The sequence below is a fragment of the Varroa destructor genome, unplaced genomic scaffold (assembly GCF_002443255.2).
Source record: "Varroa destructor unplaced genomic scaffold, Vdes_3.0 BEIS01000002.1, whole genome shotgun sequence".
Taxonomy (NCBI): domain Eukaryota; kingdom Metazoa; phylum Arthropoda; class Arachnida; order Mesostigmata; family Varroidae; genus Varroa; species Varroa destructor.
In genome coordinates, this window is record NW_019211455.1 from 16,826,993 (window position 1) to 16,848,976 (window position 21,984).

Below are 21,984 nucleotides of genomic sequence, written 5' to 3' on the forward strand. Positions count from 1 at the left end.
TACGTTTTCCGTATGCCTATCCGATTTTCCTCTCGTCTTCTACGTAGCTCCTCTCAAGTGTCCTACGACTTGTCGTCGTCATCTTGTCGAGTGATTGGACTTTTTAGCGAAGTATATTTGTTGCCTGTCGACGGCCGCTGACGTACTGTTATCGTGTGGTTGAGACGTTCCGGTGCACAGGATCAGGCGGGTCGGTGACACTTTTCCTCCCTATGTCAGAATGCAATGCCAACGACAGCGGATTTAGAGAAACAGGGATCGATAGAGAGAGAGAGAGAGAGATATGAGAGGGAGACAAAGAGGGAGCGCGAGTGAGGGAACGGCGGAACACCTCGACCCTTTCGAGCGCGAACAGACCAATGTCTCGACACGCTGCCCGTCAGCGGGGCTGTTCCTTCCCGAAATACGAATTAATTATGTAGGCTGTGAATGTATGTATTCGGATCAGGCAATACGAAGTAAAGCGAAATGAAATGAAAAAAGCCAGACGGGAGACGAAAGCATCACTATATTATTCAGTGGATGCGTTAAAATGAGTCGATAGGTAGTTGAGTCTCCCGGACCAGAACAGACTTCAATTTATATTCGTGCATGCTTAAACACGCTGATACCTGACTCGCACATACATACACCTATAGCCACATTTGTACGAGCAGCCTTCCACTTGAGCGGAACCGCTGCAGAGGGTACAGCCCAGAACGCAGCAAACCGGCCGAAGTAAAGAACGCGTCACATGTTGAGTAGATGGCGTTTCACTTGGCGGTTGATCAAAACAGAGTCCTTTAGATTCATTCGGTAAAGTTGGCAGTTCGAAAAAACTGGCGGGCAGAAATAACAAAATTAAATAAACACAAGTACATCTAGGAGTGTGTGTAGATTTCGTCTTATAACTATGGGGTCCCTTCCCTCCTGCGTAGGCCGAGTCATCCGACTTTGACTTGATGAATTCAACGAGCAAATTGGTAACAGCGAAGATGGCAAATGTATGCGACTGACAGCACAGACGGCAGAGAACACGCCCGTCGTGAATGCAATGTAACCCAGAATTATGGCCCGGCTGACTTGTTATTGACGAAACTGCTTCAGTGCGGAAGACCAGCTCAGGGCAGATTCTTAGTTACCTGTTTAATTGCGACTTGAGAGATAGAGTACGATCGAGTTCTTAATCATTTGGCCAATCGTTCTTCGTAAAGCTCTCAGTGCATGTTTATCGTTGCGAGTGGGTCACCAGTACAATAACCCGAAACTTACTTATTTGAACTTATCCAACACGAAGCCGGTATTCGTTTCGTTTTCGTGTACTGCATTCTATGTATTCATACTGATGTCCCTTCACAGTACACCCATAAGCGCTCCAGCTAATGAAGTTAGCTAACAACTGCTGAAACGGAGGCCTTCGCGCAGGCCGTAAGAAAAAAGAACAGGTATAGTATTTTCCACAGATGAATGGAATGTTGTAGGCCTCAGATGCTTTTTGGAGGAACAAAGGGAGTGTTGAAATGAGATTATGCATGAAAAGCGGATGCCGACATAATCCTGTCCTGCGCCAATTAAAATAAAAATTCATCCTGCTCAACGCATGCTATCAAATAGGCCTTGAGGAATTGCAAATTTCTATTAATTGTAAAAATTGGAGGATTTTCAAAATTAGAAACAAGGACAGACTTTAAAAATTGGCGCGTTCGCAAAGCAGCTACTTTGGAGCTGTTTCTTATTATGTAAGAATTAATACAATTGGCGTATATAGCTATTAAGGCCAGTGTCTTATAGTTACACAAGATATTGCCTGTATACGATCCTCTGCAATATCATGCCACACTGTCAATTTACGTGCTTAATAATATCTAGCACAGCAAATCTCTACAATGGCTCCATAGGCAATATCTACTGAGAGCAGTACCGAAATCAGTTCGATCGTTAGCGATGGGTTAACAGCGAGCCCCTTGTTACGATTCATAAATAGTTTGCGGCAATACGGTCGTGGTATCTGGAAATCGCCGGTTACGAATCAATTCCGGTCAGACACGGTGCTGACCACAGTTGCGTCAGGATAATTCGCGAAAAGGCTACTTCGGACGAGAATTTTCTATAGCTGCTGTCAACGGCAGTCTGAGACAGCCAAGCGAACAGCTCTGAAAACCGCCGACAACCTGTTGCACTGTTGAAATTTCACTTTTTCATTATTCGATTCTCTAGTGATTCCCTATACTTTACCAATTTTGAGACGTAGCAACACATGTTTGTTATTAAATCAACAAACACACCAACTTGATAATTGTGGTCGCTTTGTCGTTCGTTCTGCTATACAATCACACACATCGAGGTTTTAGTTAGTGTTTAGACTGGAAGCATTTTTGAGCTATTCACTGTATTACATCGAATATTCAACAATCAAACGAATGTCATAGGGTCACCAAACTAGTGTTATCGTTGCCGCTATATCGATATTGACTAAATTTGGGTTTCATTCATTTTGATAAGTACGTTGTTATGAGATTCTCATCACGAATCGTACGTCGTTCTTGTCTTGATCAGTTCCTGAGAGTTATTTCGCCTTCGCCTTCACCCCATACCTCATGATAACTTACTTCATCTACTTTGCGAATAGCACGGCAACCTGTACGTACACACGCAGCCGGCTATAATACCACAGCTAAAAGGTTCGGTTGGCGTTTGTTTGATAGCGCGCTTCAACTCGAAGCTGGTGCGATTTCTTTGCTGTTCTGCGTTGTCAACAGGCCACACCCTGGGACCTGGCAGCAGGAGAAGAAGGGAGTAGGCCAGTGATAGCAGTAGTCTTTCGTGCCGAGTCGACAACCACGGACTCTGGTCACGTGACACGATCACATACATCATGAAATTCTCATGGATAAACGCTACACTCGAACACAAATTCATCTCCATTTTCTTCGTTCTCCCTCTCCCCCCCCTCTCTCCCTCTCTCCCTCTCCCTCTGCTGCTTAGATTCTCGGAATGGCTTGCCGTCACGCAGCCCGAATCTCGTGCTAGGACGCCGGCAGCGAGAGGAAAAAATACCGTTAGTGTTTTAGGTTCCATTTAACAACTCTAGCTGGTTGCTTCCCGATCGGCACAGATATTTAACTTAGAAAAAAAGCTGCTGTTTATTAAAACAAGTAATTTAACAGATATACTTAAAAAATATTTTGGACCGGATGAGTGACACCGTCTCGTTTGTGCTAGCCAAACAGGGTTCCCTTTATCATTTTATCAATAATCATTAATTTGATTGATGTCAAAAAGCATGCAGTACATTATGTGTACATATGTATATATCAAAAACGTATGTCACCCTTTTTTCGTCATGTCGCTATTTGGTTGCTTGCTCATTCACCTGTCACAGCATCGACCACTCGTGCCAAAATGCTCGATCGTGTCACCCTCACAATTAACGCTTTTTCCGGCATTTCACTAGTCCCATTGGAGCGGCGAAGGCACAGCCATAACGTTCACGCGGATATGCCCGGCTTCTGGACATTTCAAAAGCTTTTAAACATCTTAATTTTAGAAAATTATAACTTATTCATGCTTCATTACTTGACTTAGTAACATCTGTTGGTAATTGTCAACTAGCATAATGAAAGGACGGAAATAAAATGAAAGGCAGTGTTTCCCTAATAAGCTCATGTCAAGTCGATGTAGCACTGCCCATATAATTGCTTACCTAACAAAATTATATCGGCTGAACTTTTCATAAATCCTTCATATCTAAAATAATCATTATATTTTTACTACTAAAAATACTCTATCTACGCGGTTTTCAAACATCTCGGTATATATCCGTAGGCGAAAATTCGACAGGTCGTTTTATGCGTAATATAAACACTGGACAGGTTTTTAGCTAAGTATCCTTCTTAAGGACGAAGTACGGTTACTATACACGGAAGCAATACGTTAGGAAACGAATCGAACCTTATCCAGTTGCATGAAAAATAGGATCGAATAGTTCCTAAAAATGGGGTTAGTTCAAAAAAACGCCGACTATAGATAATTTATAATGCCACTCTCAGCGTAACGTGACATTGCTTTCTAATCACGGAATGGAAATAGCTTATTGCTTAAATGTACAATTTAAGCACGAAGCTACGAACACAAGACGCCACATAGCACATTTCTTGTATTCGATAGGCCGTCTTAGAATTCTACCAGCGACTCTTTGTGTCACTAGTGACTGCGTATAGTTTCAGGTCATCAAAACGTGACACGCTATGTGCTATTGTAGTAATACCCAATACAATAAAAGGATAAGCCACCTAGGACCCAGATGGGTTAGGAACGGCGTTTAATCGTAAAGTCCAATGCTTTAATGAGTGGACGCAGTCAATGTATAGGTCTGCACAATATTTACAACAAGAAAACAAGGCTCTCACAACTGATCCCAGCGTGCGTCCATGAATAACGTTCGGTTTAAACAGAAAACGCTCATTATTAAGACTATTCATAGCATATTTCATTTAAACGTAATGATCTTATTATAACTCGCCTATGTGAAGATAACTTGAATTTCACTGCAAATATAAGTCTTTACATTCGAAATTCTGCTGAAAGCTTCTATTCTAATTCAACATTCGAACATAGTGTTTCTAATGAACCAGAGATCCCAATATTTTTAAAGCACGAGAAGCTGTATAAAAGCGAAGAAATCGATATTTTTTAGCAATAGGTTAGAATGGTTCACACTTTGTCTGAACAAGGATCTATAATCATTAAAGACATTTATAATTAGCGTATGCATATTATATGGATCACGTTAGTTTTTACGTGTGAGCTTCACTAAGCCTACGTGAGCACATTCAACAAAAATGCTCCGAAGATTTCACCTCAAATAAATCTTATCTAATAAATTTATAATTTTTATAGGAAACAGAAAATGCTTCAACTACGCTAATGTTTGCTATCACAAACAATGTCCCACAGTATTCTCATAACCTTTTACGTTACATTGCGACCGCGATAAGTCAAATATTTATAGTTTTCAGCTTTTACATTCATTTAGAACGCATGTACCCCAATACCACGAACAACACCCCTGGCTATTGCACGGGAAGTAATAATTCGAAATTCTGCAAAATCAATCACCCATCATATCCATCGCTCTATAACTATCTACTACTTGACAATCTGTGTTATTGAATCGTTTCACAAAAAAATACGGATACCGCCGCTAATCTTAGCCTATTTTTGCCAAAAAAAAAAACTTTGATCAAATCAATAAGCAGCTAATCAAGTGAATCATGAGTTATTACAGTCAACTAACTAGAATGTTTGTATAGGCGCAATCAACGAGATGCAGGTGATCAGCAGGTCATAAAGCAAAAAGGTTTAGAAAAATAAAATAATTTTAATAATTGTTAATCTAAGCTTTGAAAATCACTTGCTTGCGTTTCATATAGCGAGAAAGATCGGGCTATAAGAAATAGGGGCTATATAGGCCACTCCGCTCTTTTTTTTCTAGCAAGAGAATGAATTTTTATACCAATATTGGCATTTTATGAAATACACACAGCTAAGAATATTAGCGGGTTTCGCGTACTTAGGTTTTTTCTGCGACCAGATTATAAAAAAAGTGCATTTGTATAAGATTGACAGCCAAGCATTTTTTCACATCTAATTAGATGTGTAATAGGTAATAGATAGTAGGAAAAACAAAATAACCACATTATTTTTCAACCAAAATTTTGCCTGCCCTAAAGCTATACGTCGAACTGCAACCTGTTACGTTTCATAAAAATCACTACGTTGAATTATACTGCACGATTATCCTAGGAGTTGTACGTTTTAAGCTGGCACGAAACAAAATACCGTAGATTAGTTATTACAATTGTTTTTCGAAAAAAAGTATGTCAATAGTTTGTTTCAGATTGCTTAGTAATTGTATTTCTATCTAGCAATTCATAATGTACCCTCCGAAGTCGTCCCCGCCGTATGTTTATACCACAGTTTTTTTAGGTCCTCAAAACACTTTTCGAATCGAGATAGCCCTTAACCCGGTCCACGAACTTTCTTCCAACTACTTTATCGTGTCGGAACGCTTAGTCCTAGGACTTTTAATTAGTTTTGGCAATCGGAAGAACCCGCAGGAGGCTATGTTCGATGAACAGGTCGAATAAGTCAACACACACATATTGGTGCGTTGTCGTGATAAACAATCCAGGACTTGCTGTGTTGCTGTTCTGAGCCGTTGTCTCGGATAGACTGGAATAGAACTTTAAGAAGAGTGTTTCTTGATTGTACACCTCGGTAACTGTGGAACCGGACGGTACCAACTCATGCTGAACGATCTACTTCCAGGACGAATCGGGTTCTCGATATGCTCATGTTCGTATTCGAAACGTTCGAGCTACCTGTTTAATTAAGCTTCATCTATGGCTGGCTTCCGTAGGTTTTCTGCAACACCTGACGAGTGTTTGTGTAGTTCATTTTGTTATTTACACAAGACGCGCGTTGCTCCAATTAAAAAAACCGCAGGATGCTTAGCACATCGATATACCTGATTCCGGCGGAAAGCTCGAGATTGTATTGTATTATTGTGAAATTGCACCCGTGTCCAACAATACAACTCCTGCACTTTTGCCGAAGCAAATGTAAATAAAAAGGGATCAATGAGTAGCGCGAAAATTCAAACGACTCACTCATTTTTGAACAAAGAATTACAAAGGGAGCAGAAGAATCAAGCTGTTTCAAAGCTGTATACTAAATTAAGACGCCGTATTTTTTTTGTGCTTATGTGCCACGTTCCTAAGGTTGTTCATAAACGAAATTATGTCGTCGATACTATAATAAAGTACCGTCGCAGAAAACTACTATGGTCGATATAACTCGTACGCCTTATCCTCTTGATCAGCTCCGAATCGTAAGCGCAAAACAATTGCCTCAGATTCTAAATCTGTTAAAGATTCAAACATCATACTTCTTAAATTTCGACAGACTTGTAGTTTTCTGTATTCTTGTTTGTTTCTCTGAGTTCACTAGGCGAATTTATTTAATAGAACAGTGAAATAATAGGGTATATATATATATATATATATATAATCCGCCGTATAACCAGATTACTAGCATTATTACAAGGACCGTTCTTAAGTACGCGTGCGAGATATTAATCTGGTCTTGCACACAGTTGATAAATGTATCAAAAAAAAACAATAAACAATAGGCTTAATTCATAATGTTATGTCTTTTTTAACTGATACATTGACAATTGTTAGATTGAAAGGACGAAAGAAACTAGCTAGACGGATATTTAAAAGATCAAAACTGAGTAACAGAATAGGCCACACAGCTTGGCAATTAAGTCATATAACTTATTAGTTGATGGGGTGCCATATCACCTTCGCGCCAACAGGGAACTATGATTGACTGACTGATTGATTGGATGCCTTGGAGCTGATAATTCGCCCACTTCATAAACTACTCATTTTTCGCTCATATATAGATATACAGTAAATAACAAGAGATTATCTGTTTCCTTTTATTATGTTTTGTACGACTCGAACTCATCGAGAAAAACTTTTGTCACAGCTGGAACCCACATAGGCCTAAAAATCAAGACTTTAAAGTTACAAATGTCTGTTTTCGGTGGACTCACTCAAAAGTTCTATTTCGTCTTCTCAGCTCAATCTTGAACGAACTCAATAAGTTCGTGTTGACTCCCCTCAATAAATTATCAAACTACGAATCTAGATCCTAATTATGATTTATGTTCAAAAGAATACAAAGTACACCCCGATTCATCGAAACGTTGATCCGTCACCTGAAATAGAAAACCGCTACTTTAAAAAGGATTCAAATATATACAGTGGAACAGGTCTCACGTGGCTCTTTCAGAACCTTTATTGAACGGTTCCGCATTTCACTGCAATAATTGGTTATTTCGTATTATTTCAAAACGGATGCTTTGCAACCTGCAAATGACTTTTTCATCCTTAGACGACCTTGCCCCATCGTATATATCCCCACAAAAAATGGTAGTACTTTTTTTGTTACTTGTAGATCTTCATTTTATTATCAATTATACGTAATGCACTAATGTCGTCGATCGTTTTCATTTATGTAAGGAAGAAATCGTGCAAATGTTTGCTATACAATAAATATTTTACAGATCTCGCCTTCAAAATTACATACGAGCCTCATTTCCCGACACTTCGGTTCATCACCTACAGTATTATATAGGTATATGCAATGCAGTTTGTTTTTGCCGTAATCGGCGTACCTTTAATATCCGCATTTGTTCAAAAGCTTGCTTGTAATACTCCAGCTATATTTCTCAAATACTTTTTGTTGGTACAAGCTCGCGCCGAACACCAAGATCAGTTCACATTCTGCGACTCATAGATACACAGCATCTGCCTGAGCGTGTTATACGTAACGTTTCGATCGAGAAATCATCACACACGACATTTGTCCTACATATATGTTTGCCGCTCTATTGCAATACCTATTGATTAATCAATTCATCGTAAATAAGCACAACCAATTGTGAAGTGTTTCTTCTTGACGCCGTGGTTCTGTGCGTTCGAGTCACCGACAGGTTTCTTAGTAGAGTAATCCGTCTATTCTATTTTGTACTGCGTTAGACGACACTACATAGCTCAGCAATATCACCAGCTTTCTGCTGTTTTAGTGGCCTATAGCCCGCTATTATATATTTTAATGAGCTTAATCCAATTGATGCCATGCGTATTAGCAATAGATCATTGAAAACATTCATATATGGTCGAATGACATTTTTTCTTTTTTACGGCTAAGAAGTCCCACGATATTCCTTCCTGTCCACGAGAACTATCTGCCAGTATCTCGTCGAATACAAAAAGACGCCAAAATAGATGCCTCTTGCCAGTCACTTATTAGCCCAACCTTCCATAGCAGCGATCGATCACATACGACACACGTTCATCGCTAAACGTACCGAGTATAACCGATCATAAATATAAGCATTGTTTTATTAGAATAGTTACTGCCGTGTTACAGCGATGCCTATTTGCTAACGGCTTGTTCGGTACTCTCGCTTGATTCCGATGAAGAGGACGACTGCGATGAAAGCGAATGCGAGACGGAGTGCCCACTTGTTTGTATCGAAGACGTGACAATTTGCGTCGGCGCACCTCCCAGCGCATCACTTATGTGGTGGTTTTTAGTCTTAACGGCATCAAGAGCCGAGACTGGGGTAATTGTAGTTTTTATTGCGCCCAGGGATTGATACTGCTGCTGGCCTGGGGCGGCTACGGAATGAAAAGACGACGGCTGGTTTTCGGGCGTTTCCATTGTTGAGCTGGAAGAAGCTTTCAACGACTTCGATGATTTAGCTGGGTGGGACGAGCCAATGGGGCTGGCTTTTGCGGTAAAACCGTTGGTGCCGTATAGAGAGGAGAACTGTGTCTTATCGAAAGATGGTCCTGGGGCAGACGCGGCGGAGGGGTAGAAAGCACCCCCGGAGCTGGAAGGTCGACTGACGGGCGATGCCCCACTGACTGGACTCGAGGATACTGAGGTGGCAGGCATAGGCAGAATTGAGGCCTTTTGTATTGAAGAAACCAACGAGCTAGCTGATGTCTGGTAACTGGTTAGTTTTGGCGTTACTGGTGATGATCCGATGCTTGACTTAACCGGACCTTCGATTTTAAATGTTAACGTAACAGTCAACGCAAAGTACACATAGAAGAAGAATGAGAAAGAAAATCAAGATTTAAATGCATATTGCAGGATTGCTCTCTATACATGCAGGATTCTGCAGGCTGCGTTCTATATAGTGATAGTTAATGCTGCAGTTCAACAGGAACGCTATTGCTGTCCTACTTTAAACGAACAGGCATACCACAATCGTAACTTCAGTATTTGCAGAAATCGCTTGGAGCGATCCATTTATGGCTAGAGTATCTCCAGTGAATAATGTTTATACACAGAACGGACTCATCGAGATGCCACCACATCAATTTCAAGAGTAATTCTGTTTATGCATCATATGCCTGGGCACAACTGTATCTTGTATATGCACAGGCTAAAGCATCCTGATGGCCATATCCTGACAGAGAAGAAAGAGGTAAGCTATATGTATACATCTATTTACTTTTCTATACTAACCACTCGCCGCTGGGTAAGTTCCTCCGGAAGGTTGTGGGCTGTACGCTCCTGCATTGCCGGGGTAAATCTTTGACGAAAAGCCGTGGGCATGCGCCGATCCTCCGTGGTACCCATTGGGGGGGCTAAATGGACTAGCCGATGCTCCAGTTGCACCGGGAATACCGTATGGCGAAGGACCTCCTTGATAGAAAGCAGGCGACGCCGCTGTGGAACGCCTGATTAGACGTCACAGAAAAGAAAGTACAGATAACATGGTAGCTGTCCAGCATACATATGTATTAACATTGAATTTTGTTATGCCAAATAAAAACGAATATGCAAAAATCATCCCTACATACATTTTACAAAATTCTACAGCGATTGAGGCTTCTTTTTCCATTAAAGAGCCTTTGAAAGCAAATCACCCACAAAGACAATTTTCGTTCGTACACTAAAAAATTTTTAAAGATCCAAATCTTATTCTTATATACACAGACAGTCGTTTCTTCCAACTAGATATTATCAGCGAAACACTCTAAAGATAAAGTTTTCTAGTTGATTTCATACGTAACGACATTTTCCAACAGCTGTGTTACTCCTATAGGCTACCAAAAGCATATATATATATAATGCATAGAACAGTGAGAAGGAAGTGTACATAGCGGTGAAAGATACTAAAACATAGATCAAGTGTGTGGAAGGATGACGAGACGAAGTCCATATGAAAGAGTCCACACTGAACTAAAGAGAACATAGAAATGCAAAACGACGATAGGGAAACCTTCGAAACCGTCGAGAGGCAAGAAAAATTTGTTGATGTGAAACAGGAAACAAGCGAGACGTAGTGTGTACCTGAAAAACAACGAGTTCATGAAACTTCTGAAGCGTGTAGAAATGGAGTTCTTGTTGCCAGCAGGAGACGGCGGCAGATGTACACCCGCTGGCGCGGAACCTGACGCTAGATAGGCGTCGTGAAACTGCGTTACACTTCCTCCGGGGAATTGGGCTCCGCCAAATTGGCCGAGCAGACCGTTCGTTCCATAACCAAGTCCGCTTCTGCTTATTGGCCCACTAGCCGAGCTAAAAAGTAAAAGAACGGTCTTTCGTTCTAGTCGGTCGTAGCTATAAAGGTGATAGTAGACGATTGAGTAAATGTTTTTGCAAATTTAATATCGATTCCGTAAATAAGAAAAAAAACTTTTGAGTATTTTGAGGAAATGTATAAGTGGCAATAATATTTTTACATAAATAAAAATACACCGATACCTTCGTAAGCCAATTGGCTATCCTGGGCTCATGCCGCACTTCGGGGATTAACTAGCCAAAGGCTTCGAGTCGCAGTATCGCGAGCCGATATTGCTTACCATTCATGTTTTAATTCTCTCAGTCATAGAATTTGATGAGGCTGTTGTGATATATATTTAATACACTAGTGTATGCATCTAAAATGTACTTTATTTATTAACATGAAGACCGTAAGATTGAAACTCAGCGGGGCATATGCTCACCGAGGGGCTTGAATAAGCCGGTTCTAATTTTGAAGCTTAGTTAAATTTTAAAACAATGTAAATACAGTGCTCCTGTAATATCTACCTTTAACAAGGTTTCATAAGGCTTTCGCTAGGGAAGTATCTGAAAAAAATAGGTTAGTTGTCATGTGATAATGAGGTATTTGATTATTTATAAAGGCTGAGATGTCTGCTCACGTAAATAAAGCCTCATTAGGTCAAGATAATTTTTTTATAAAGCTTACGTAGTTAGCACAACTACATTAATGCAGGATAATCCCAAATGTCATACTTACGGTGCAAGGACTCCCGATCGAGACAAAAGTTGGCTCTGTTGAACAGCTCTTCGGAAAGCCAAAATATCGGCAACACTAAGTTGGGGAACTGAGCCCACCTCGGCTGACGGGGTGACTGAAGCGATTCCTTTTAAAGAATGTAAGAATAATACTATACAAATGAGCCATTACGGAAATGAGCTTCGCGACGCAAAATACGTTTCATCATAATTCTTCGAACGTAATCAGAACTGTCAATAGAAGTATAGTAATAGGTATATATAAGATATTATCAGCCCTTGACAAGGTATCCTTTCTGGAGTGGCTCACCTACCACCCTTCACTTTCATTATATAGAATGAACATTTCAGATACGCGCATTATCTATGGAAGCAAAATTCATTATTCCAGCATTGACATATAAAATATAAACAACGAGTTTGACTATGTGAATCTATTATTGATCTCTGATTAAGTCCTTTAAGCCAATCGGAGGACAACTTACTACGTTTGTGCTGGACATTTTTACCAGTTACAGATTGCTGTACGGGATATTGGCTTTGCACAGAACGTGCTGAGATTACGCCTGTCAGGGGCATAGCGTACTGTTGACTTTGAGTGGGGGTCTGTAGAGACGCCGAAAGCGGCAATGAAGGCCCCATTTGCTTAACAACAGGTGTGGCGGCAGGTGATGAAACAATGGGCGTCAACTGAGATGAAGCTGAGGTTTTTCCGGTCGCAAATACAGCCAATGGCCAAACTAAGACCAGCGATACAACCATCTGCGACTTCTGCAATCGTATGAGAAAACAGAGTTGGTTAACTAGGTTTGTGATTTTTATAAAGGCTTCATGACGAAGGACTAATTTTGCTCTCGAAAACGGTACTAACCAATGACGTCGTCTTGAAGAGTTCGTTTTCAAATATTTTCTAGGTATCTATTTGGCATTTTTAGCATCGGATTTTGTCAAAAGTGCTATCGATTTTTATAGAATCCAAAGAACTCGCTTGAGCGGGCATCCGCTTTCAGGTATACTCGTGTTTCAGTTCTTAGGGAGAACAAGATCTTCACCTCATAGAGCGACTGACAACTCTAGGTCGGCATAGGGTAATACTGAAATGGTATGACAAATCGGGTTAACACTTGTGATATTCAGATAAAAACATGAAATAGCGAACGGCCTATTTATATCATTCGCCGTAGGACTCAATGCTAAAACGTTTAAAGGGCAACTGTGTCAGGATCCTTCGTGTCGCATCATATTGCCGCGCAACATCGTATGCAATGTAAACAGTGGAATTGGGAATGCTTTAAAAAGGCCGCTTAAAAACTAATTCATAAAGACAATATCGAAATATATTGACATAGACCATTACGTAAGTGTTCGATAGTATGAATTACATCCTCTTGAGCATTATTAGTTGTGTTTGAGTTGAGACCCGAAGATTCGTACGAGAATGGCGAGGTGTCTGAACAATTCGTTGTCTATACCTTGATCTAGATTGCATCACAATCTCTAAATAGCGGTATTTGACTATTATTTATATGTGTATTAGCAATGCTAGGTGGCTCGTCTGGGGAGAGGTTTACTAACCACTGTATTTAGAATAGAAGATCAGAGTAAATGCTTTTTTAGCTTTACTTCTTGTCATGGAGCTCCCGAACTTTTTTCGCACTGATCAACCCAGCATCATAGGAGCACAAGGAAAGAGGTTTAACCGACTATTCTCTATCAGGACAACGCAATGTTCAACGATTACCTGACGTTACGTGTATTTATCGTAACTGTAGTACCAACGAGAGCATTACTGTTTCTCCTAAAAGATGCCTACACGTTACTCTATAGAAGGCGGCAAACAACCATCACATATAAGTATAGCAAGGGTAATAACTTGATTAGGCATAAATTCGTCAGCTGTTTTCCTTAACGGGGCAGATGAATTAACTGGGCAACGTTTATTATGTTCTTGTTGTTTGTTATTAGCAAAAACAGTCATTTCGAGTTGTAGCTTTTCATAAACTTATCGCTATACGAGTGGTGAAAGAGTACCGACTCCGTTTGATCTTATCCAGCTGCTAGCCACCCCAAAATATATCTCTGTTATCGGTTTTTCCGTCTTTTTTTTCTATTTTTTTTTTATCGCCTAGCCGCTGCGTCTCTTTTTTTCCCTTTCCACTTTTGCCTGACTACCCCCTCTCTATATACATTGCCGAAGAGTCAATGTGATCATCGGTGAGTTCAGCCATGCGTGTGTGAGTGCGCGTGTGCGTGAGCGTCTGCATGTACTTGCCGACATCTAGACAGGGTTTTTCTTATTATTCCTTAGCGGCGTGCGTGTTCTCGATCCGACGATGTCGTCTCCGAAGCAGTTATAACTACTACGACTGCGTTGACGAAGTAATCGACGTCGTGTCGCGCGTTACCCCGCAATGGTAGTAGTGTGCTCCTGTAGTTAGGGGACGCCGTTAGGAGTGATAGGGGACATTACCCCGCCACAGCCGTCGTCCACAGCTAGAAGACCACGGCCACTCCTTCCCTAAACTATGCATTAACGACAGCAACCGCCGGCCAAAACTAGAATCGGGGGAGTTTCAATAGCAACGCTCATTCCCGCCAAAGGGTCCTTCCGATGCCGTATCATCGGTTGGTAACTGCAAAGGCAGGCTTCATTTCGTCACCTGTATCCGCTGCTGTTTCTACTACTGCTGAAACTAATTTTAACGTAGTAGCATCAACAACAGTAGCAATCATGCCATTGGCATCAGTGACGTTCGCGGGTTTAGCGCAGCAGCGGCACTACCAAGAGCACCGGATCCCTAGCTAGCGGCACCTCTGCTTTACCGTCTTGAAATCTTAAGGTACACCATTACGAAGAATCAAATGAGGACCGAACGCTGGACCTATGCTGCGAAGCGTGCTGTTTTTTTGATTGGCGAATATCAGCCAGGCCACCGTCGATAGACCACAGCGGAGTGGAACCGAATGAGTCGCTACTGTCCTGCCGTTGTTCCGATGGCCATCTAAGCGACCAGACGATCAGAGCACCATAAAAGCAGCTGCTACGGTATGAACACAGTGAATATACAAGTTATTTGCAGAAGCAGGAGGTACTTCTGTCACCACTGTTTTTCTTCAAAAATCATTCACACTTATGCTGACACCGTCGGGACGGAAATGCTTCCGGAAGATCGCTGTGATTGTTATTCGTTCCGCTAGCGCCGCCACTGATGCGGCTGGGCTTTCCAATAATAAGTTAGTTGAAAAAATGTATGCATTAAAATGCCAAAAAGCCAACACGCTACTCCGGCTACAGCCAATCCCGCGCCTTTCTAGCTAACCACTAAAAATGAAGAATAAAGAAACATGGAACACCAGGCTGGCAATGACAGCAGCAGACTTTGCCATTTGTCGATTTGACAGCATACGGACGACGCGACTAAAAAAAGATCAACGAAAGCAAAATATGAAAAGAAGCCCGAAAATTAAAAAAAAATTCGCATGCTACGAGGTGCCAATTCTACGATTGCAGCAGCGTTCGTGGCAGACAAATGGTCCCGCAGCCATCTTTATCATTTGTCGAGCTGCTGACGTGACGCCGATTGAACGGACGCTATAGTTACACGACCCGCAAGTCCCCTCTATTCAACCTCTACTCGGAATCTTAATGCCTGCCTGAGTGCCGTCTCGTAATTAATACCAATTCTCTGTCTCTCGTCATTCCCTCAAGGCGATCAACAGGTTGATTGGTCGCTCGCTGGTTCAATCAGTCACTCATAATCAACACAAAATTTCTAGCTCCCGCTGCTACTATCGAACCCATAACAAAATGTCATGACGATTTGGATAAGTCTGGACTCGAACGACGCTACAACTGTTATGTGAGTCCTGCCACTAGTCTGCCACGAATCCTATGGATGAAATAATTTTTGTCTGTAAAAGAAACAGATGGCGAGGATTTTTGGCGTACGCCCGTCTCCCATTCGAAATGGTAAGATAAACGATCTAGATAGAATTGGCGGCCCAACTGTTGACGGTTTAAGGGATCTTCAGTGACCCATTCTGGTTCATTTACTAAACGAATATAGTTAAAACTGTTATTATTATTATTATTTGTGCATTGAAATGATGAAATCGGCAACATTGCAACTGCGGAAAAAAGACGAAGAGGAAACCAAAAGAGCCTGATGCGCATAGGGTATTTTCACAACGTACATCATAGGCGAACCGCCAGCTTTTAGCAAAGAAATATTATTCATAAGAATATAGCATTCCTTTTACTAATTTCTCCCCATTTTTTAGAAGTTAATTTTGCGTGTCAACCAAAGAACCGGTGAAGCCACCCAACCTTATACGGACAGAGAGCAATACCAGCTATTTTTATAGCAGCTAGTGTCGCGTCGTCGGCGTCTGATTGTCAGGAGGAGGCATATCACCATTTTATTGCTCCCCACCCCTTCAAGGATTAGACTAAACAAAGAACGGGCAGTGGAACGGCATTCTCAAATACAAATCATTGCAAAAACTCTTACTCACGTACGAACTACGAACCGGTAGCGTGTTTTCCACGCCGCTAACGACCGCATCTGCTGGAAGCCATCTTCCGTGAAATTCGTACTGTAATAAGCATTCGATTAATTTAATAGGTGATAATACAGGTTTATTTTAGATTTAAGTTCTTTGGGCTACTCGTAAAGATGCAGTATTGGGAAGTGTATTTCGCAGAACTGGAGCACTGGCTATAGTTAAAGGTAGTAGACTGTTCGGATCTATTTTTCGGCCCGCACTTATTTTCGTTATTGACTCAAGCCGCTTTCAGAGCTTAGTGTTTCAACTAGTACCCATACGACATTAAGCTGTGGTTATAGAACACGCTCTGATGATTTTGTCTGTTGTGAAATTTTACTATTTTTTTTAGTCGTCTATTCGTTCTAAGCGAAATTGATGCCTGGTGTCAATAACCCACAGAAGAGAGGGGGCATTTCTAGTATTAACCTGCCCGTTTACTTGATTGACTACTGCAGTTCCACTAGGCCGAAATAGGCCAAGCTGCAACCTAAGACTTTAGGCTCTTCTTGTTCCGCTTTCAATCAATGGTCCTAAGCTCTGACGTTGCAACGTGCAGGGTACAAGTAGCAGGCAGTAAGATGACCATAACTAAGGCTGAGTAAATCATCCTATTAGTCAATGTAGGGGCAGTAAAGAAATGCGTTTAAATGATGAGAAAGCTTAGTTAAGATACCCACATGTGCGGTGCACGTTATAAAAGAAAAGGTAACATCTACGCAATGACACACACAAACGATAAACACAGGTACGTTACATTGAGTGACACGCAGTAGTTGTAGCACGCAGGATACAGGCTCAATCTTCACAAAAAAGACGGGTTGCGTTTACTTTTTTCGAAATCGCATGGCTTCCTTTAATCAATGAAGTTTCTGGCATTTTTCTAAGGGCCACTTGATTTTGGACAACCGATTTTAGATGCAACTCAGCTCAAAATAGACATACAGCAAGTTTTAATTTTATGCGGTATCCATTCGCTTCTTATATATTTCTGTTCATGTAAAACCTGAGACATTAATAGCTACCTAACGATATTGTGAAGTTACAGTAGGTGAAGAAGACGATATCGGGTCATAACTACGCAATCAAAGCTTTCGCATTCTGCCGAGGCGTGATGACAGCTATCTGTTTCAGGGCATTAAGTCAGCGAGAATTTAAACATGTAACGTATACTATCGTTAGCATCTAGCTGGTTGAAGGATAGAAAGCACTTATATCTGAATCTATTCCCAGCAATATCTCTAAAGCGTCGAGTCCGAGATCAATCGGTCTTCAGTCATCTTCATATTGTAGACATGGAACGGCTCGAACATGTCGTAAGTCATTTGGAGTGTTTAACTGATCTCTAATATGGTGCGTATGGTTGCTGTTGAGATAGCGAATGGTGCGCACCAGAGTGGGAAATTAGTTCAAATACTTTTCTGTGACATTAGACGTGTAGCTCTGAAGAATCTATAGGCTTTCCTATGCATCACGTACATTAGCACTAGCCAAACAGAAGACGCTAGATGCGGAACTACACAAATGCTAAGCCCTCTGTGCCTGCTGTTGAAACCTGACGTTTTGTGCTCATATCAGAGAACTAGCATTCATTAGTTTGTCGGTTTCAGGCAAGAATTATAGAAAACTGCAGAAACCAGTAGGTATAGAGTACGGTATTCACGATATGTGTTAAATGCGTATCCTACAATACCTAATGGTTTAATGGTCAAAGGACCTTCCTCTTTGTCAGAATCGAAGTGTCCTCATTAGTGTTACGAACATTTTGTTGTGAAACCCATAGAATGTCTTGTAAAATCATCAATGGGACTCCTTAGAAGGTCAAACCTTCAGTTGAAAGATACTAGGAATCGGGACCTACCTCGCCGACAACACCGGTGCTACACAATTTATGTGGATATAGTTAATCTTCTTTGTATACTACAGAAGAAGGCATATTTAAACTTAACAATCTAACAAAGTGTTTTGATGCAGTAAACTTTCGCGCCACGAAAGAAAGGTGATTGACCATAGTAATTTCTGATGCTTTGTTGTTTCACTTAATACTCACCATTGTGACAGATTTTTGCCTTCGATATTTTCTAGTTGCACCGACCAACTTCACACGTCAGATACGTGGCCGACGAGGTCACAACCGATTTCGTCTTGGTGAGCAGCTACAATAGGCTTGTGTTCAATGTAATTGGCACCCACAGGCAATGAAGGCAAAGAACGGACACGAGATCAGTTTCAACAAGCCGTTGCTATCACTTGTTTAACTTTAGTTTATCTGGCCTTGCAGTGAATCACCGATCGCTATTTCACTTTAGCGGTAAATGCCGCTTAGATAGTGTCTCTGTATTACGGTAGCACTATTCCGCAACAGCGTAACCAATTGAGTAACTTTGGCAGGAGAACATGCACAAATTGAGCTTCACAATACCACAAACCTGGCTGCAGGTAGCTGGCTTATTATCGTATACTTTATCGCACGACGCTGTAATACTGATTTGCGCAACGCGTACCTAACGATGCTGAATTACCGTTGAATGATCGAAACTGATGAAACGCAGATTTCGACTCGGTAAGTTAAAAGCCTCACGTGGAGTCTGTCTTCACGTGACCGTTGTCTGTTTCCGCTTCAGTCGTCTTATGGCATCTATCAATTTGCAGAGCGTTCGTTTTTCCGCCTGCCTCCGAAAATTCTCTGCCAGTCCAGCAAAGCAGGCCACCGTCACGCGTCAAGGCTAGTAACAAACTAAGCTAACTAACGGTTGTTTGCTGGAGCAATTCTGCTCGTTCTGCAGCTACTAGTGCTGCTATGGCCGGTTGAAGATCGTGGCCCAGTGGCCGAATGCGCGCGGAGGCGATGGTAGCGCCCCGCAAGGGAACCAGCCGGTCAGAGACAACGAAGCGTCGACGACGACAAAGAAGAGACGACATACGAGCAGAAGTAAAGAAGATCCTCTCGACTGGCTGTGGCTGAACGCTGATGAGCGCTGGTGGTAGTCGGTGCAGGTAAGCAAGAATCAGCGAGCATGCCAGCAGTAGTTCGACAGTTTGGGTCAGTAACGACTTTGTGAGCATCGACGCTGTGGACCGGCGTTGGCGAGAGTTAGCACCGCCACCACCGTCAACGGCATCGATTGCAGCGGTGCCGCTAGCGACGACGCGAGTATGAGAACCATAGGAAAACAGGACCAACAATGTTCTTCTCACAAAATGGTCCACGAAAGTGTTTTCCTTGCCCTGTTGCTGCTGCTGGTGCTGCTACGGAAGTATGGACTCAGCGGTGGCACAAATGACTGGAACGGCAGTAATAGTCGCTACGAAAGGCGTGTGGCAGATCTGCGCGGCAATGCATCATGATTTTGGGCGAGAACTAAACGACCTCGGACTCCAATCCAGGTTCATCGTCGGCCAAAACAGTGACAGCTTTGCGCCGCCAATTGCGGTCTGGACTAACAGAGCTCGAGTTAATAGACTTGATTTGGATTAAGAGTATACGTATGCATAATGTGCTTGTGTACAGCAAAGCTGTAATGAGCTAGAACCAAAAATTGTGAGCAAAACTTGGTAGTACGCTCGTCTTAATCAAGTCGAAATCAACTAACTTGAAATTCAAAGGAAACGCCCGAAGGTTGGCTTCGAAATAAGTTCTTGTGTTGTTCTCAACACAATGGCCCTTTTCGAGTCACTAAGTGCTCATATTTAGGCAGCTCGATTGTTGTGATACGATTCTTCATTAGACGACAGGTGCCTGCAAAGAACGATCCACATCAAAACACCGAGATTTTTCCTAAACTTTGTTTATCAAGAATTAGTGTCGATTCTCAATTGCATAGTTTCTACATATCTGAATAATCGTAATAAATAAATATTAAATCCAACTATCCGATCAGTAGTCGAAAAAAACGATTCTAATTATATGATGACTACGTTGGTCATTTTACTGTATAAAAGTAAGAATTTCTTATTGACGTAGGTTTGTTTTAAGTCACATTTACGATGAAGATGAAGATGAAGACTGGTACTTTCTTGAACTGCTCCTTTCTCTACAGCCATTTATTGATTTTTTAATCATTGCTAAAACTGCAGGGGGCAAGGTCTTTTTAGTTTTTTCTTCTGTACCTTCTGTTCTGGAATCTTCTAGTTCTTCTCAAGTAAATTGAGTGGCACATAATTTAACAAGACAGAATTTTGTTCAAGTGATTTAAATAGGACAGCAGTATTGAACTTAGTGGTAAATATGCCGTAAATTGAGGCTAGACTACTTATCCAACAGTATCAAAGTTAGAAGATGTAGTAAGTTAAAGGGTAGAAAACATTGTCAATAGACACATCGAACGATTAATTATTTTGGGTGTATACGAAGATATCAAAGACGGCTTCACAGTAGTAATAGTTATATAGCCCTTAGCTAAATTCATAGAAATACTGTCAAAAAAAAAAAACAATTTTTAACTTTATGACAACACAATTGTTTTGAACTATCGTTTACGTATTGTAAATGAGGCCTGAAATTACTTAAATGATCGTTATTTTCTACAAATTTTTACAAGAAAAAGCAAATGATCGGCATTTGCTAGTTGTTGATATGCTGAGTTAAATCAAATTATCGATTATGACGAACCGTCCTCATTATCAGTTTTAGCTTGCCACATAACTACCTAATATTCCCTAGCAGAGCACGTATATTTTTACTATAGTCCCAAGTATTCTTATTAAGATTATAATAAGAAATTCAGATAATTGTAAAGCGTAGTGTATAGGTCCATGATAATAATGTATTTAGGTTGTTTTTACCTCTAGCATCTCAGCTTTACTTTGTTATTTGTTACCATGTTTCCTTGAGAATGATCGGTTACGTACGAAAAGACTGCTTCGTCCAAACCGTTCAGCTAAACTTTAAATAGTCACGTCTTTCAAGGGACCAGCCTCACGAGGCGCTTAAGCCTCAAGAGGACAAGGATATAGGCAATACCTAATCTAGTAAATAGACTTGATCTATTAACATCAACACAAAAACGACCAGATCTTTTGACGCTTAAAGCTGGCACCACTTAATATCACTATCACACGCTGCGATTCTAATTAGACTTTAAAAACATACAGATAGGTTAGTGCACACTTTGTGACATACAAATCTCCCGACAATTCCCTCTATCTCACGTTAGACCGTGTTCTCAATTGCAGTTTACTAAGAGAAAAGAATTCTGAGTAGTCCCATATAGGTTATGTAATATACGTGAGTACGTACATCATATGTGATGCTACCTCTTAGCTGTACTACATTGTATATGTTCGTATTTCCATATTTGCTAGAACTTGTCCTACCATTAAATTACCGTCATCATTATTCTATGGGTTATCCCCATAATCATCAGGACAACACATTTAACCGTTAACGACAATATCTCTTTACACCTTTTTTCTTCGTTTGTTGTCCTTCATTTCCAGACGTCCACCCAACTGGATGATTCGTCAGCCGAACCTGTGATTTATTGCGGGAAGATGAGTCGTATTCTGCCGCCGCTGCTATGCATCGAGGCAAGAAGATAAGCAAAAACAGCGTTACGTTAC

At 41.1% G+C, this 21,984-nt stretch overlaps 1 protein-coding gene across 3 annotated transcripts; it reads right to left on the bottom strand.

Moving 5' to 3' along the window:
* Positions 1-7,472: 7,472 nt before the first annotated feature.
* Positions 7,473-20,216, bottom strand: LOC111244341 (uncharacterized). 3 transcript variants are annotated; one of them, XM_022791339.2, is made up of 7 exons: positions 18,473-20,216; positions 16,393-16,473; positions 12,363-12,648; positions 11,879-12,005; positions 10,927-11,154; positions 10,096-10,310; positions 7,473-7,768 (listed from the first exon to the last, which is right to left on the bottom strand). In XM_022791339.2, exons 1-7 carry the CDS (start codon positions 18,473-18,475, stop codon positions 7,746-7,748), a joined length of 963 nt encoding a protein of 320 aa, XP_022647074.1. In that variant the 5' UTR covers positions 18,476-20,216; the 3' UTR covers positions 7,473-7,745. The 3 variants fall into 3 exon arrangements, with proteins under 3 accessions (XP_022647074.1, XP_022647072.1, XP_022647073.1); XM_022791337.2 differs by lacking the exon at positions 7,473-7,768 and adding an exon at positions 7,819-9,626 and having other exon boundaries at positions 18,473-20,189; XM_022791338.2 differs by lacking the exons at positions 7,473-7,768; positions 16,393-16,473 and adding an exon at positions 7,819-9,626 and having other exon boundaries at positions 18,473-20,185.
* Positions 20,217-21,984: the final 1,768 nt, after the last annotated feature.